The 15191-nt window shown below is 41.7% G+C and overlaps 1 protein-coding gene across 7 annotated transcripts in view; it reads left to right on the plus strand.

Moving 5' to 3' along the window:
* NEDD4L (NEDD4 like E3 ubiquitin protein ligase) overlaps positions 1-15191 on the plus strand; it is a 355791-nt gene that overhangs the window by 195229 nt on the left and 145371 nt on the right. For 3 of the 7 annotated variants that reach the window (XM_082641144.1, XM_082641145.1, XM_082641146.1), the window contains 3 exons: positions 2185-2266; positions 5026-5064; positions 7783-7836. In XM_082641144.1, the coding sequence (XP_082497270.1) occupies positions 2185-2266; positions 5026-5064; positions 7783-7836 (175 nt within the window). Of the gene's footprint in view, positions 1-2184; positions 2267-3553; positions 3646-5025; positions 5065-7782; positions 7837-10770; positions 12810-15191 lie in introns of those variants that run through there. The other 4 variants (XM_082641148.1, XM_082641141.1, XM_082641143.1 and 1 more) reach the window with 4 other exon arrangements.

Raw genomic sequence — 15191 nt, forward strand, 5'->3', positions numbered from 1 at the left:
CAGCCAGGGGGCATGAAAAGAAGCGATGGCAGTCAGCAGAGTTTTGTGTCTTCTCTGTAATGTGTGTGTGTGTGTGTGTGTGTGTACGAGCGTGCATGCACCTCCATGGCGTACTGGGAGCCTATTGAGATAACAGATATCAGGCCGTGAGCTCTTTTTAGCAATAGCTTGGTGGCTGGAAATAGAAAACGGGTTTCTATAACTAGAAAATACTCTTTTCAAATACCATGTAGAACAGTGGCTCTCAGAGTGTGATTCCTGACTCAGGAGCACCACCATCACTGGGCGTTTATTTGAGATGCAAATTCTATGGTCCCACCCCAGACCTACTAGATCTTTTGGGGGCATTCGGGGTTGGGGCCCAGCAATCTGTGTTTTAACTACTCCCGCCCCCAGGCAGTTGTGATACGTTCAAGTCTGAGAACCACTGACCTAGAATTATACTCCTGATCAGACCCAGACCATGGCTCTGATTAGGAAGGTGTTCTTGGGGTCTTTAGACCTAGATTAGGTTCTGGTTCTTGGTTCATCTTTATTCTGAGGCTGAGGGTGTCCAAGTAAGGAGAAGTAGGTACATCTGGTTAGATGTTCTTTAGTGAAAGAGCATCTGTGGTTTATGGTTAAGTGACAAAGGGTTGACTAATACCTTCTTGTAAACCAGAATGTTAAAAATAAAAATGTTTACTCAGAATATAACTGAGAAAATTCTAGTGTTTTTTTGTGTGTTTATTTAAGGAGATGGGGTGTAGCTTCCACTGAGATGCATCTTACGGGTAATAAATACTACACATAGACACCAACAATATTTTTCACTGACTGTTCTTTTTTTTTTTCTTTTTGCGGTACGCGGGCCTCCCACTGCCGTGGCCTCCCCCGCCACGGAGCACAGGCTCCGGACGCACAGGCCTAGCGGCCATGGCTCACGGGCCCAGCCGCTCCGCGGCACGTGGGATCCTCCCAGACCGGGGCACGAACCCACGTCCCCTGCATCGGCAGGCGGACTCCCAACCACTGCGCCACCAGGGAAACCCTTCACTGACTTCTGATTTCTGTTTTTTGGATATCAAGTATAGTCCTGTTAGTACTAAACTTTTCATTTTATCACACCGTTCTCTTTCCTTAAGGGATTTCACGGCATATTTATTGAGCTATCTAATATACACCAATATAGTCTTAAGCATTTTATGATACTCTGTATAATCTTTAGAAATACCCTGGAAGTTGCAAAATAAGGGTTAATAGTCGTGGTATGTATAACTACTAAAGGATAACTCTCAAATTGGATAGAAATAAATCATCCACTGTCGATAATTAGATGAGTGAAAATTTGGGGATTGAATACATGAAGGCCCTTCCTATGACTTTAAGGATCTCAGGTGTAAAACAGAAGAACCTGGATCCCAAATTCTTATAGTTTAACTAGATTTGAGCTATCCCAGTGTTAGCAACTCCGGAACTTGTGAGGAGTGGACTTACCAAGCTCTTAGTAGATAATTCACATTAAGTAATCCTTTCAATATACTTCTGGCTAAAAGTTTTCAGTTTCCCAAGGAAATGATAGGAACTCTGGAACTTGTAGTCAGGAAACCTGAAATTTAATCAAGACTTTACTAAAATCTGTAACTTTGGGCAACTCTGTTGACATACTGGGCTTTAATTTTTTGTGTGTATGTTTTTGTTTTAATCTATAAGGTATATGTTGACTTAGATGAACAATGCCTTTTTATCTCTACTGAAAGAAAAATAATTTTTACCAACGTAATGAAAATCAGAATATAAATAAGATGCAAACCAAATTTTCTAGCTAGATTTTACTAGTCTGAACAAATTTTATATTCCTTTTAATAATTTTTCTTGTAATCTTTTCAGAATCTGATTGTGTTTAGAAAAAATACTATGGGAGATTAATTGTTTTGAATTAAGAATAGAGAAGATGATCTTTAAAATTAGAATACGAGTTTGATGTTAGTTTTGCTTTTAAATAAACATCCTTGGTTCTAGGTGATAGAAACTTTCCTCAGTATATTTACCTAGTTATAAGCATGTTGAAAATGTTACTGCTTAGTTTGTGAAATTTACACAAGCTGGTCATTAAGTGATATTTTCGCATTTTCAGTTAGGTTATGGCTACTTTCCTTTTTGTATTTTTAAAATGAAAAATATAAATCCTATTTTTTCTTACAGTGATCCATATGTGAAACTTTCATTGTACGTAGCAGATGAGAATAGAGAACTTGCTTTGGTACAGACAAAAACAATTAAAAAGGTAAGGTCCATCCTTAATTAAACATCTTTTAAGTCATAATTAAATCTCATTAAATTATGTCTTTGAGCTCTGTAGAAGTTTATATTTTAAGATGGCAATATTTGCATTTTAAGCATCTCTCAGTATGAAATCTATAAATTCAATTCAGACTGTTCAGTGTTAACCCAAGATACCAGTTTTGGCTTTTAGTTAAGTGACTATAAAAACAGTATTAAAATATGCATTATTACAAGTAGGAATTTTTTTCCCTGCAAAGAATAAAGCAAAACAAGGACTTGTTCTTGTTGGCTTGTTTATGAAAAGAAATTTAAAGCAATTTAAAATACATTTAATGAAATGGAGTGGCTTGTGGATTTGGTAGACACAAAGGGAATGGTTTAACTTAAAACAGGTATTACCAAAGGAAGCAAAATACTGCTTAGCTACACAAAAACAAATAAAAAATATTAACAGTAAAACTACACATTTGTGTGTGTGTATGTTTCACTTTTCTAAATTTTACACCCATGATTTCATTAAAGGTTTGTTTCCATAATTATACCTTAATTCATCTGTCTCCATATTTTTATATACATCTATAAAATATACTAAAACATATATCCATAATTATATCTTAACTCATCTATCTCCATGTTTTTATATACATCTATAAAATATATTAGAACATAGATTTATATCCATAATTATATCCTAATTTATCTATCTCCATGTTTCTGTATATCTATCTATAAAATATATTAAAACATATATTTACTCCATATTTGGAGCATTTATTGAAGATGCATGTTTTCTATCAGAAGTACTGTTCTTATCTGTGCTTCAGTATTACTTACAGATTACTATTATTTTTCCCTCCCCACCTTTGCGGGGTAAACAGTCTTAACACTCTGTGTGATAAGCAGTTCCTGGAGAGCGTGACGGACGGCTTTTAAAAAATGGCCATTCTCCTGCCGTCGTGCAGACGCCAGGGGTCTACGGCCAGGTCATTTTCTGTAAGGAAGACACAGCAGTCTAGCGTGCCTTCCACCTGGCATTCCGACTGGCACTGAAAATCAGTTTAGCGAACAGGAGCCGGTATTTTGATGAGTGGGGAGGATTCCTGTGAAGGACGGAGGCCATTGTTCCCTGTTGGGCGCTGCCGCTGGTTGAGTTTCCAGCGGGGCGGGAGGCCCGCCTTGCAGGGAAGGCAGTCGGGGACCTGATTGCCTGCCAGACGCGGAGGGAGCAGAGAAGCCACCAAAGCCACCAAAGCCGGCAGTCGGGGATCCTGAAATGTGTTTCCTTCCGAGGGGAGGTCCTCCTCCCTCCGCTCCACGGTAGAGGGTGTCGCTCCGCAGCCGGGGCTGCGCTGTCTGCCTCGCTCGGCAGCCAGCCTCCTGGTTAGTATTTCTGTGCTGCGCCCGGGTTTAAGAACTGTTTTCATCGTCCTCTCCTCGGGGCCGGGTGCCTGGTCCTTCATGCGTGTTGTGGTCTCACCTGTCCGTTTCCTTCCCTCACCTGTCCTTTGCCTCTCCCCCTCTGCATTTCCGTGAAGCTGGGCTCCGGACCGGCTGCAGCCCGTGGCGGACCTGGGCCTGCTCCCACCTCTCCCCCTTCCTCCTCCCAGCCCTCTCACTCGTTACCATCCCCGGCTCATTCACAGCTAGAAGTGTGAAACCCCTTTATTTAGGGTTAAACGCCCCGTGGAGTTGTGGGTGGGGAAATTGCTGATTTTTCTTTCTTTAATGCCAGTTCAATGTTGTACAAATTCAGTTTATTTTTTTATGGTGCTTTGTGTTGCTATTATTTTGCTGCTGCTTCCTGCACTAGTTTTTAAAGGAAATAGATTGATAAAGACAAATAGCATTCTAACTTTAAAATACTGTAGTTCTTGGTGAGGTGGTGATTTTTCAGTCTCAAATTTTTACATAGACTTTTTGAGAGAGGTGTTTATTTCAGAGTATGATGCATGTCCAAATGCACAAACACATGTGTAAATGTATTCTCCCATAGTATGTTTCATCTTAGTTTCAAAGGCTGTTTGGTAGTCCATCTTTTATCCAAGCTGAGGACAAAAGTATCTTTCCATGTCCTTGTGAGATGTATGTTTATATGGATTGATGTGGAGATGGATGGATGGATGGATGGATGGGTGTGGATGGGTAGAGAGAAGGATGGAAGGATAGGTAGATGAATATTTTTAAACCTGGTTATTTGGGGGAAAAGAGTTCACTTTTGGTTTATAACTGGCAGAGTTTTCTCATGTTATATAATCTGATCATCAATATTGTTCTTTATAAAATGTCTTCAGATTTCAGTTTTTGTATAAATAGTGGACCCTGTCACCCCTCTTCCACCTGCTTCATCCCTCTCCAAGAGAGATTTGTAGCAGGTTGAGGGAAATAAGCAAAGTTCATTTCCTTCTTGATAGAATAATCCTATCAGTGTTAATTTCTTGAAGAATATCTTTGTTTTCACGATGATGGCTCTTTGTAGGTCCCTGACGTTATTCCTTCTGGTTGATAGCATGAAATTTATGGTTTCTTACCTGTGAATCATCTGTTTCATAAATACATCCCATCCCCATCTAGTTTGATTGATAGAATAGTCTCAGATAATTGACTAAATGCTTCCTTTATTGCCATTTTGAAAATCTCTTAGCTGTTTTTTTAGTGGGGGGGGGGAGAAAAAGTTTAAGCAACTGTGTGGACTGCATTGTACTAGTAACTGTTAATGTTTCAAAGACTGTAAAATAAATTACAAGATGATTTCTCTTCCAGACGCTGAACCCAAAGTGGAATGAAGAATTTTATTTTAGAGTAAGTTTTTCTTTTTTGGCGTGGGTAATAATTGTTATTGATAACTAGATAGATATATTATCACAACAGACTCACATTGAGTGACATCTGTTAAATTTTTATTATGAAATTCCTTTTAAGAGGAGAAATGGTTGGGTAGCTTCCTAATGTGCCCCAAATTTTTAAAAACTGTGACTAGTGGTAACAAAATCTGGACTTGTTTCATTTTGGGATGTTTGAGGGAAACAAAAAGAAAGTCATCCAAATAACCATATTTTAGCTTTTCTATGCAAGTTTTTCTTTAAAAAAAATAAGGTAAAATATAATTAAAACAAGAGCTTAATTTTTTCTATGAGACACGAACCCAGTAGAAGCAACATGATTAAAAAGAAGCCTAAAGGTTGCCAGTCATGTTCCAATTAGGAAAGAAAATTTTTACAATTCAAAGATTCAGTGTGAGTGTATGTGTGTAATATAAAACTACTTCTGGAGTTTAAATATCACCAAATTAGGTAAATTTCCTCAACCTTTTATATTTAATATCCAGAAGAGTTATGTGTAGAAAGACTGAATTCTGTGAATTAATGGAGACTACTATTCAGTGAGTTTTTGCAGTTGCTTTGTTTTTTGTACTGAAATTTCGAAAATATTAAGCTGCTCAGGTATTTAATGGAAAAGAGGGTTTTTTTTTCTCTTCAGGATGAATTAATTTTTATCATCTGTATAGTTGTGATATTAAAAACTACTCTACTTCCAGAAATGCTCTAAATAAGATCTTCTGATTCGTGTAGCTTCCCAAAGAACAATATTACCATTAGACTCGTTATAATTGGTCCTCATTTCTTCCTTTCAATCACAATGGTGTCTTATGTGCTCCGAACTTAGATCACTATATACGACATCTGTTTTCTATCATGTTCAGAGCTAAAATATGGCACTGATATTTTAATACTTGGTGAGATCCTATGTGTAGCCTCTACCAGATGTATTTTAAATTACTTCATGAAGGACTGAAAAAGTAATGGGGGCAGATAGATATTATTGGCCCGTAGCTAACTCTCAGATACAGCTTTCCCGTAGCTAACTCTCAGATACAGCTTTCCACTTGTAATACTCCAAATTACTTAGACTTCTTTCAGTTTAACACCTTGGCCACATTTCTGTAAACTTTAATACATCCAAGGTTTTTTTCAACTTATATTAGCTCTAAACATATGTAAACTCGATTTTGGGGGGGGGCATTTAAAAAAACATTTTTGTTGTATTCATTGCACAAATCTTTATTGAGTGCTTACTGTATGCCAGCTTCTGCAACAGCCTGTGGATGCACTGGGCAGCAGTACAACCCTTCACTGAGCTTTCAAACAGACACTAAGCCCCCTACCCACCTGCCTGCTCCGTCACTAGGCTAAGAACAAGCCAAGGGGTCAGAAGCACAAGTCGTGTTCTCTGTACCAGCAAATGTTATTTCATTCCCTTCTCCCTCCCTCTACTTAGTGATGGTGGACCTGGATCCTACCACTTACATCTTTTCCAACCCTGGAGAAGCCCCCCCCCCAAGGACTTGCACTCCCCACAGGCTCCTCATCTCTCATTAGGAGAGAGGAATCCTCACTTGGTAAGGTTGTTTTCCAGGATTTACGTACAATGATAGAGATGAGAACACTTCCCACCATGTCCCACACGTGGTTGGTTCTTAACTAAATGATATTGAATACTTGAGTCAGAAGGATGATGTCTGCTATTTCAGTGAGGTTGGGGTAAAGAGACAGAAAGAAACAAAAAGACATCGAAAGCCCAGTAGCTCTGACATTGACCCCACAGTTGCTGGAAGAGGGGCCATCTTTTATTTCTTTGTGTCTCTAATGGCTCGAACCATGGGCTCTGGAGACTCGCAGGCCAGACCTGGTGGGGCTCCTGGTTGCCCTGCATAACCAGCTCCTAGGCAAGTTACCTTCCCCTGCTGGGCTCAGCTCCTCATTTGTAAAACTGGGGTGACAGTTATACATCATAGGGCTGCTTTGAGAATAAATGAGATCATGTGTTTTTGATATTTAATAAAGGAGATAGTGCCTAAAAAGTACGCACACAATGGTAAAGAGCCGCTTTTTACTATTTTCTTCATTATTTTTTATCATTGCTTTTATTATTAGGCCTAAGAAATTTCCTCAGGCGTAGACCTTTGTGAGGATGTAGCCTTTGGTGTACAGGCACGAGGATGCCTTTTTAGGGGAGATTTAGCAACTGTTAAAAACTACTTAGGGGCTTCCCTGGTGGTGCAGTGGTTGAGAGTCCGCCTGCCGATGCAGGGGACACGGGTTCGTGCCCCGGTCCGGGAAGATCCCACATGCCGCGGAGCGGCTGGGCCCGTGAGCCATGGCCGCTGAGCCTGCGCATCCGGAGCCTGTGCTCCGCAACGGGAGAGGCCACAACTGTGAGAGGCCCGTGTACCGCAAAAAAAAAAAAAAAAAAAAACTACTTAGAATTATCCTTTCTTACGTTAGAAAAGCAGCTTAAAATTAAGCGTTTTATTCTTCTGATATATCTAAATATTAGGCGTAGAATAATAATAGAAATCAATAATAGAAAACTTGATTTAGTTGATGAAAGAGCAGGTTAATTGTTTATATTACACAGTTGATTTGGGTGTGTTATAAAGCATTTTATTCTTTCAGTCTCTTATTTCATTCCTTGAATTATTTCTGCCCATTTAAAAAATATTATTTCTGTCCCTCATAGGTAAACCCATCTAATCACAGACTCTTGTTTGAAGTATTTGATGAAAACAGACTGGTAAGTGGGTCCCAATTTTTAATTTTTGCTTCATTTTTTCAAAAACTGAATTTTTAGAGCAGCGTCTTTTAAAAACCTGTATTTATGTTGTACTTCTGCCAGTATACATGTCCCTCAATAAGACCGTTTTTGTCCCATTACTAGTTTAATGTTCATAATTCAAACATTTTTATAGGGTAGGACACTTTATTTGTATATGTGTATGTTTTTATCGTAGTTAATATTTGTGAAAGTCACACTGGTGATTTATCAAACCATGTATGCTTATACTCTTCTGCTGGGGATACAAACGATAGGCAAATCTGTCGCCGCCATTACTCATGGAAATGAACCTTTCAGGGTTTTTATGTGTAAGCCAGACCATGTGATTGTGATATGTTCAATAATGAATCTCTCTGGGAAAACAAAAATCTAATTAACAGTATATAGCAAAAAGTGAATCTATATTTAGGAGGTAAAATTAAGCTGTTTTTTAAAAGTGGTACGTTCTCAAGGGAAATTCATAGATAGTAACTTCAAAGAACCAGAAATATGCCTGAGGCATAAAACTGGTACATACATTTTATATAGATTGATAGGTAAGTAGGTATATATATGTATATGTATGTAACTGATACAACTTACATTTCATTTTAGAAATGGAGTTTCAGAAGCAAATCTGGCTTAAAGCACTTTGCCAGATTTAACTCCCTAGAATGTATACATCAAATACCTATGAGCCAAGTGTTCCAACTATGAAAATGAATATTATTATGATATGTATAACCTTTTAAGGTACTCTCAGAAGTGGTATTATAACTCAGTGGAGTCAGTTGTACTCAGATTTGCTTTCCCTGAAAGCAAAGGTCAGCTCCAGGCAGCCTTTCTTCTGCATGGTATTTAAGTTAATTTATTACCGAAACCCTCAGTATCCATGGGGGGATTGGTTCCAGGACCCCTGCAGATACCAAAATCCAAGGATGCTGAAGTCTCTAATATAAAATGGGGAAATATTTGCATGTAACCTGAACACATTCTCCTGTATACTTGAAATTTATATCTAGATTACTTATGATACCCAATACAATGTAAATGCTATGTAAATAGTTGCCTGTATGAGGCAAATTCAAGTTTTGCTTTTTGGAACTTGCTGGAATTTTTTTCCCCTGAATATTTTTGATTCGAGTTGGTTGAATCCATGAATGCGGAACCTGCAGATACGGAGGGTCCAACCGTATATTATTTGCTTAAAAGAAATGTTTTTATGGACCCTTCTTTCTTCAGAATTCAACTGAAACTTACAAGTTTTTGAATAGCTTGAGTTTAATAGAATATTTGATCTGGAGGAGCCCTATAATGTTAACTGATTTAATTCTCTGTCCTTGTAAATGAAGAAAGAGAACGGAGGTCTAGAGCCCTTATGTAATTATGTAACTGCTGGTCTCCTAAGTCTCAGGCCAGTGGTGGTGAATAGCCAGGCCTTTAACCCTTAGGGAACTTGGGAGTATATTTGATCTCCTGTGCCTTGTGTTACTCTCCAAATTAGAAAGCCAACAGATGCTGGCCCACCATCCTGATAGCTTTTCTATTAAAATATATGGATTCTCGGTGGTTGCATTGAACTGGACATTTTGTACCTTAGGTAATACTTAGTAGTACTGAGTAGCTAAAATCACTTTTGCTTTGTGTATGAAGTTGTTTTCTGTTAAATCGAATGAGAAATTCTGCTTGAGGGTGCAGTTCTTTGAACTCCATCTTTCATCCGGCAAACACTGAATTCAGCAATGTTTAGCAGAGTAACAGTAAGTCCCTGGAGACGTAGATGCAGCCACAAGACTAATCCTTACTCTCTCATTTATTGAGTATAATAACACTTCAAGGTGAAGAACTGGTCAACTTTGAGGGAAAATTGCCTCTTGTCAGATGGGTTTTAACTCATTATTTTTCTTCTATTAAAGGAAGTTCACTGTAAAAATTTTGTTTTCCAATATCTAAAAGAATGGCTGTTGTTGAGATGACCTTGCCATGAGCCCTAAACTATACTTCCAAGCCCAAAAGGGCTTTGAATGAATGCAGAGCTCTAAGAAATCCCATTTGAATACAAACTTTATCTGAAAAATGGCGTTCTATGTACCTGGCTTTGCCCCAGGCCATCTGCAGTGTTGTTACTATGAAGTGAATGCTGCTGGCAGTGGTTTTTTCTTTGTTGGCTATTAACCCAGCTAAGACTATACGTGACCGTAGTGGTACTAGGCAGTTTTCGCATTAAACAAACTGGCTTCCATTTCTCTCATGGAGATCATTTTTGGCATTTAAAACACATGCCTTTAGAAAACAGATTTGGATGTATGTAAACACAGGTTAATCCTCCACACCCTGGACTCCAGAGCTGTTGACACAGTCATGCTTTGTGGATTTTCAAATAAACTTTTTGTCACCCTTTGCAGCTTGGTATTCCACCCCCCGCCCCCTATTTTTTACTCCCTCCTAAATAAACCTCTTTGTTAAATAACTGATGTTTCTGGATCATGGGAAAGAGTATGTTGAAAACACACAGAATATATTCCAAGTTAGCTGCAAATCCGATGACAGCTTTTTGAAACGTGGACTTTCACTTTTATTGCTTAGGCCCTTTTTGGACCTTCAAAAACAGCAAGATTCTATGTTTGTATCCCAACTGGGGTGATAATGTTGACTTCTTACCGGAAAACAGTCAGCTCCAGGCAGCCTCTCTTCTGCATGGTATTTAAGTTAATTTATTACCGAAACCACATGCCCACCCTTCTTCAACTTTCCTTCCCCTTTTCTTCGGGGGGGGTGGCGGTGGGGGTGGCGCGAGGGTGGTGGTTTTTCTCTTGTCTGGCATAGGGGAGAGAATGTTTTCTCCAGCTGAGCTCCTTTCCTCTGGTACCGCCATGTCTGAGAATCATATTATGTATGAGATTGCGTCCCCCCCCCCAACAATCTTTTAAATGAAAAATGTTGTAGTAGCCAGAGGCAGGCCTTAACTGGCAGCGTTGCAAGTTGTACCCCCCTCCATTTAGCTATTTTGTTACTTGTAGATCACGGTCTAATTATTTAGTGTTAAAGGGACACTCGTCCTGTGGGGTGTGTAACCGTATTTATAGTACATTTTACTAGTTTGCATTCCATCATGGTAGTGTGGTGACATCATAAGTAACAGGGGAGCATAACATCCGATTGCTCGTGAAAGAGTCTTCCAGCGGCCACGGCATTTTTACTTGTCATTATCTGGTTCGGTGGGAAAGGTGGTGGGGAGGTGGGCGGATATACTGCGTGTGCTTCTGTGTTGGATGCCAGGTCTCTCTCACATTGGTTAGAGAGAGTCCCGGTGCCCTGCTTGGTTCGGAAAGAACTGTCCGGTGAGTGCCGTGCAGTTAGATTTATAGCAGCATGGCTCAGAGTGTGTTTGCTGCCTTAGTCAGCTGTGAGAGCTCCCTGCTGGGGCCACTCCTGTCTGATGGAAAAGCAGCAGCTGGGAAGGTGCTGTTTCAGGCTCTTGCTGTTTTAAAAAAAAAAAAAAAAAAAAAAAAAAATTGAGAGCGAGAGGGGGGAAAACTCCACTAAGTCCACAAGCTGGCATTGGAGGGGGAGACCGCAGTCATGTGGTTCTGGCCATCCTACCCTCTGTCACAGTGTGGATGAGAGCTTTTTGCTCTTATCCAATCATGCCTGGAATGCCGCTTGCCACTTGGGTTATTTCTGCTATCTGTCGCTCTCGGTGCCGCAGTGCTAACGGTTTGGCAGATGGGACGCTTTTTCTTGGAGTTTGTGTCTTTAGTTTTTGACTTCTGGCAGCACCAGGCTTCTTGTTGACGCTCGTCCTCTCCCTCCCTGGCCCTCTGGGCACCATGGCCCATCGGCTTCGGTTTCATTTTGGCTCAGGTCGCAGCAACACAGACCCCGAATCAGAGATCCTAGACCAGGAGAGAGAAGACGACTTTTTCATGGCATTCCACACGCTCCCGCGGCGGAGCAGCCCTCACCCCTTCACCCCGAATGGAGCAGAGGACGGCGGAGGCGGCCTGCAGGGAGACGTGGGCGCGCTCAAGCGCAGCACGTCCATGTTCATCCCACAGCTCCTGAGCCCCTTCGACGCGCGGCCCACCCGGAGCTCGTCCGTGCAGATCTCGCTGCAGCGCAAGGCGGCCGACGGGGCCCCTGACGGGTGCGGGCTGGCCGAGGCCTTGGACGGCGACGCGGGCTCGGCCCCTCGGGGCAGCTGTCCGGAACCCCCGGAGCCCGAGAGTCCCGAGAGCTCCCCTCCCAGAGCGGCGAGGGCTCCGGGCCCGCAGGTCAACGGTATGTGTGGCCGCCAAGTGCTGGGCCCTGTAGCCCCCGACGGCCTCGAGGAGGCCGAGCCCTCGGCCGTCGGGGGCCGGGAGGGCGGCGGCGGACTCCGCATCCAGCACCGCGCCTCCAGCGCAGACGTGCGACAGGTGAGGCTGACGCCCTTCGGGGCCGACGGCCAGAGCGGCCCATCGGCGCCGGAGCCCAGGCGCTGGTCCCTGCAGCATGTTCCAGATGCTTCTGGAAGTTCCGGGAAGCGGTGCTTTGTCTTCCAGTTGCAGCAGCCGCAAGCCGGCGCGCCAGGGCTGGCCGGTGACTTCAACTTTGGGTTCACTGGCACCAAGGGGGACAGGTTGGTGAGGTATCCCCGCATTCGTCTGGAGAGGAGCACTTCGTACCCCACGCAGCCCCGGGCTGAGCGTGGGAGCCCCACGGAAGAGCGCGGCCACCCGGGCCACCCGGAGACGCCACCTCGGGGCCGCAGGGTGGCTCCCGAAATCCACAGGACCAACTCCGTGGAAAGGACGCCACAGGGTCAGGGCTGCACGTTTAAGATCAGGCAGGATCAAAATGCGGGGCAACAGCATTTCAGAATTCTTGTGACTCGGGGGCCAGAGGAAGCCCCTCCGAGTCCCGAGGAGAATAACGCCGCCAGCCCTGGTTCCACGGGAGCCTGCGCCTCGGTAAGTGAGCGCGCGTTTCCATGTGACGGCCGCTTGGTAGGGACTGGTTCAAGGCCAGCAAGCTGATTCTCCAGTGTAATTAAAATAAACTCCGTCCTCCTCCCTCCCGGGAGTTTCCGTGCTTCGGGTCAGTGTAACTTAATGTTTGGCCGGCTTCTGGGACCATGATTTGTGGTCCAGCCTTTGGTAGAGATCCATGAAACTAATTAGTGTTTTAGAAAATATCCTCAAAGTCGAATAACTCTGTTTTGAAAAATCCAGACAACCCCTTCCCCCGCTTTCATCCCTTCTGAATAAAAGAATTTTTAAAATGTATTACTTTTAAGTTAATCTGCAGTGCCCCAACGTGTTGACGTTGGAAATGCATTTAAAAACTGCTTGCAGATACAGTCTGTGACAACACATGCCTTTGAAAAACAATCAGTTCTAATGAAAGTGAGAGAATCTCACGTTAAACTTGTCTGGTTTCTTAATAATTGAGTGTTATGTCAAGTTGGAACAGTTCTTCCTAATGGCCTTTAACTGTAGAGGGCCAGCCCTTGTTATATAATGTATTGTCTTTGTTTTTTTGTCCCATTAAGTAATACTGAACAAGCATAGTCACACTCGTGGGACAGGAGGAAATGTGTTTTTGAAGCAGATTGGCTTATGGGCCAAGGCAAGGCGAAACTGATTGGGGACTTGTTAATGGTCAGATTGCGCAGCCCTGCAATTAACACTGCCCACTTGAGTGTCTAAGCTGGACTGCTGTATACAGAATAGTAAGTGCCCTGTCTCCAGCTGTGGAAACAGACGCCCTGCAACAGATTTTGGCCTTTATTGCTCCTGTGTCCTTGCTCTCTCCCTTTCAGTGAAATGGAGCACAGAAAGACAGCTGCTAACTCCACCAAGGCAAATGATGACTGCAGCTTTCATCCTTTGTTGTGGGATGAAAAGTTTCATCAGTTAGCTTTCTTTTGCTAATAGTCACTAGCCATTGAGTGCTTTTTTTAAAAGGACAAGCTCCTTATATTTTGAATTGGGTTTTTTTCCTTGAATTTCCCGTGATTGCTGGTTTTGAGGATACAACAATGAAATGTCTAGGAGACTTTTTGTTTGGGTTTCAGTTGTGAATGGTGACTCTCCAAAGTGGATGACTGAGTATGACTGTGGAATCGTATCGCCTTTTGTGTTGAGAAATATTTTGGGCCATTTGAGTAAATTTTATCACTGCTCCATCATTGGTTTTCACCATTTCGAAAGCGTAATCAGGTGCTAGATGCAAATATTATCTTTTTCTTGGTGTTGTATAACTGTTTCTTCTTCTTTTCCCTTCTATAAACCCTTTTATTATCTGTATCCCTTCTATTAGGAAATATCTGAGCGCATTGTCTTGGTCTGACCCAATGCCATTTTTATGCAGTGGTACAAATTTCAATAAAATTTTGATAATAGCTTCTATCCTTCAACTCAAGAAAGTACCATCACGACAGGTGTAGGCTTCAATGGGCAGCACAGTTCCATGCTGAATTTGGACCACCTACCACATGAAGATGGACGAAATGCATTTCCTAAAGTTTTGACAACTGTTCAGTTATCAGAATTTAAATCATTTTGCAGTTAGATGTTGAGGACAAACGGATTTATATAATTCCAGCCTCATTTGGCTTGAAGTTTCTCATGTGATTAAAAAACAAACAGAACATACCGATTTACATGCAAGGACCATTCTAACTTGCAAGGGCTATTAGAGTGGAAAATAAATTTCTTCAAATTTGGAAATGCAAGTTCTAGAATAAAGAGCTTTTCTTGGAAAGTAAGTTCCATTTGTGCACAGTAGTTTTTATTTTCGTATTTGTATTTTTGTACACTTACAGAAATTTGTAAATGGTTGGTAGGAAGCTGGTTTTCTTTTGAGCGAAAACTTGTTTCTTCAAGAAGCAAAAACAAAACTTGTCTCATAACAAAACCGTCTGTTCCATTCAACACTTTGTACGTGTTTCATATGGGCAGGGGTGGTAAGTGTAGACAGCAGCTGCCACAGCCTTATTTATCTTGAGGGAAAACATTCACTTGGGCGTCTACAGTCTGGCTGCCACCAAGCTTTTTTGACGTTTCAAATATCTCCTGCTTTGGACAGAAGGGCATTTCATTATTAGTTTACGTGAAAAATCGATTACAGTCTGGTTTTTGACTCATGTCAAAAATCTTTCTCGGAGAAAACCGCTCAAGATTCCTTTTGCGAATGTGTTCATATGTCATGATCTATGCCTTAGACCTTATTACAGTTGAGAAATTTTCTCTGTCTGTGCCTCCCAAACATCCTGTCATGACTGTCGTGAATAAATCCAAAATGCAACGTGATTCTAAAAAATGCTGATCAGATTCCTGGGACCCCATGTG

This window comes from Mesoplodon mirus (genome assembly GCF_964341445.2).
Source record: "Mesoplodon mirus genome assembly, chromosome: 13".
Lineage (NCBI taxonomy): Eukaryota > Metazoa > Chordata > Mammalia > Artiodactyla > Ziphiidae > Mesoplodon > Mesoplodon mirus.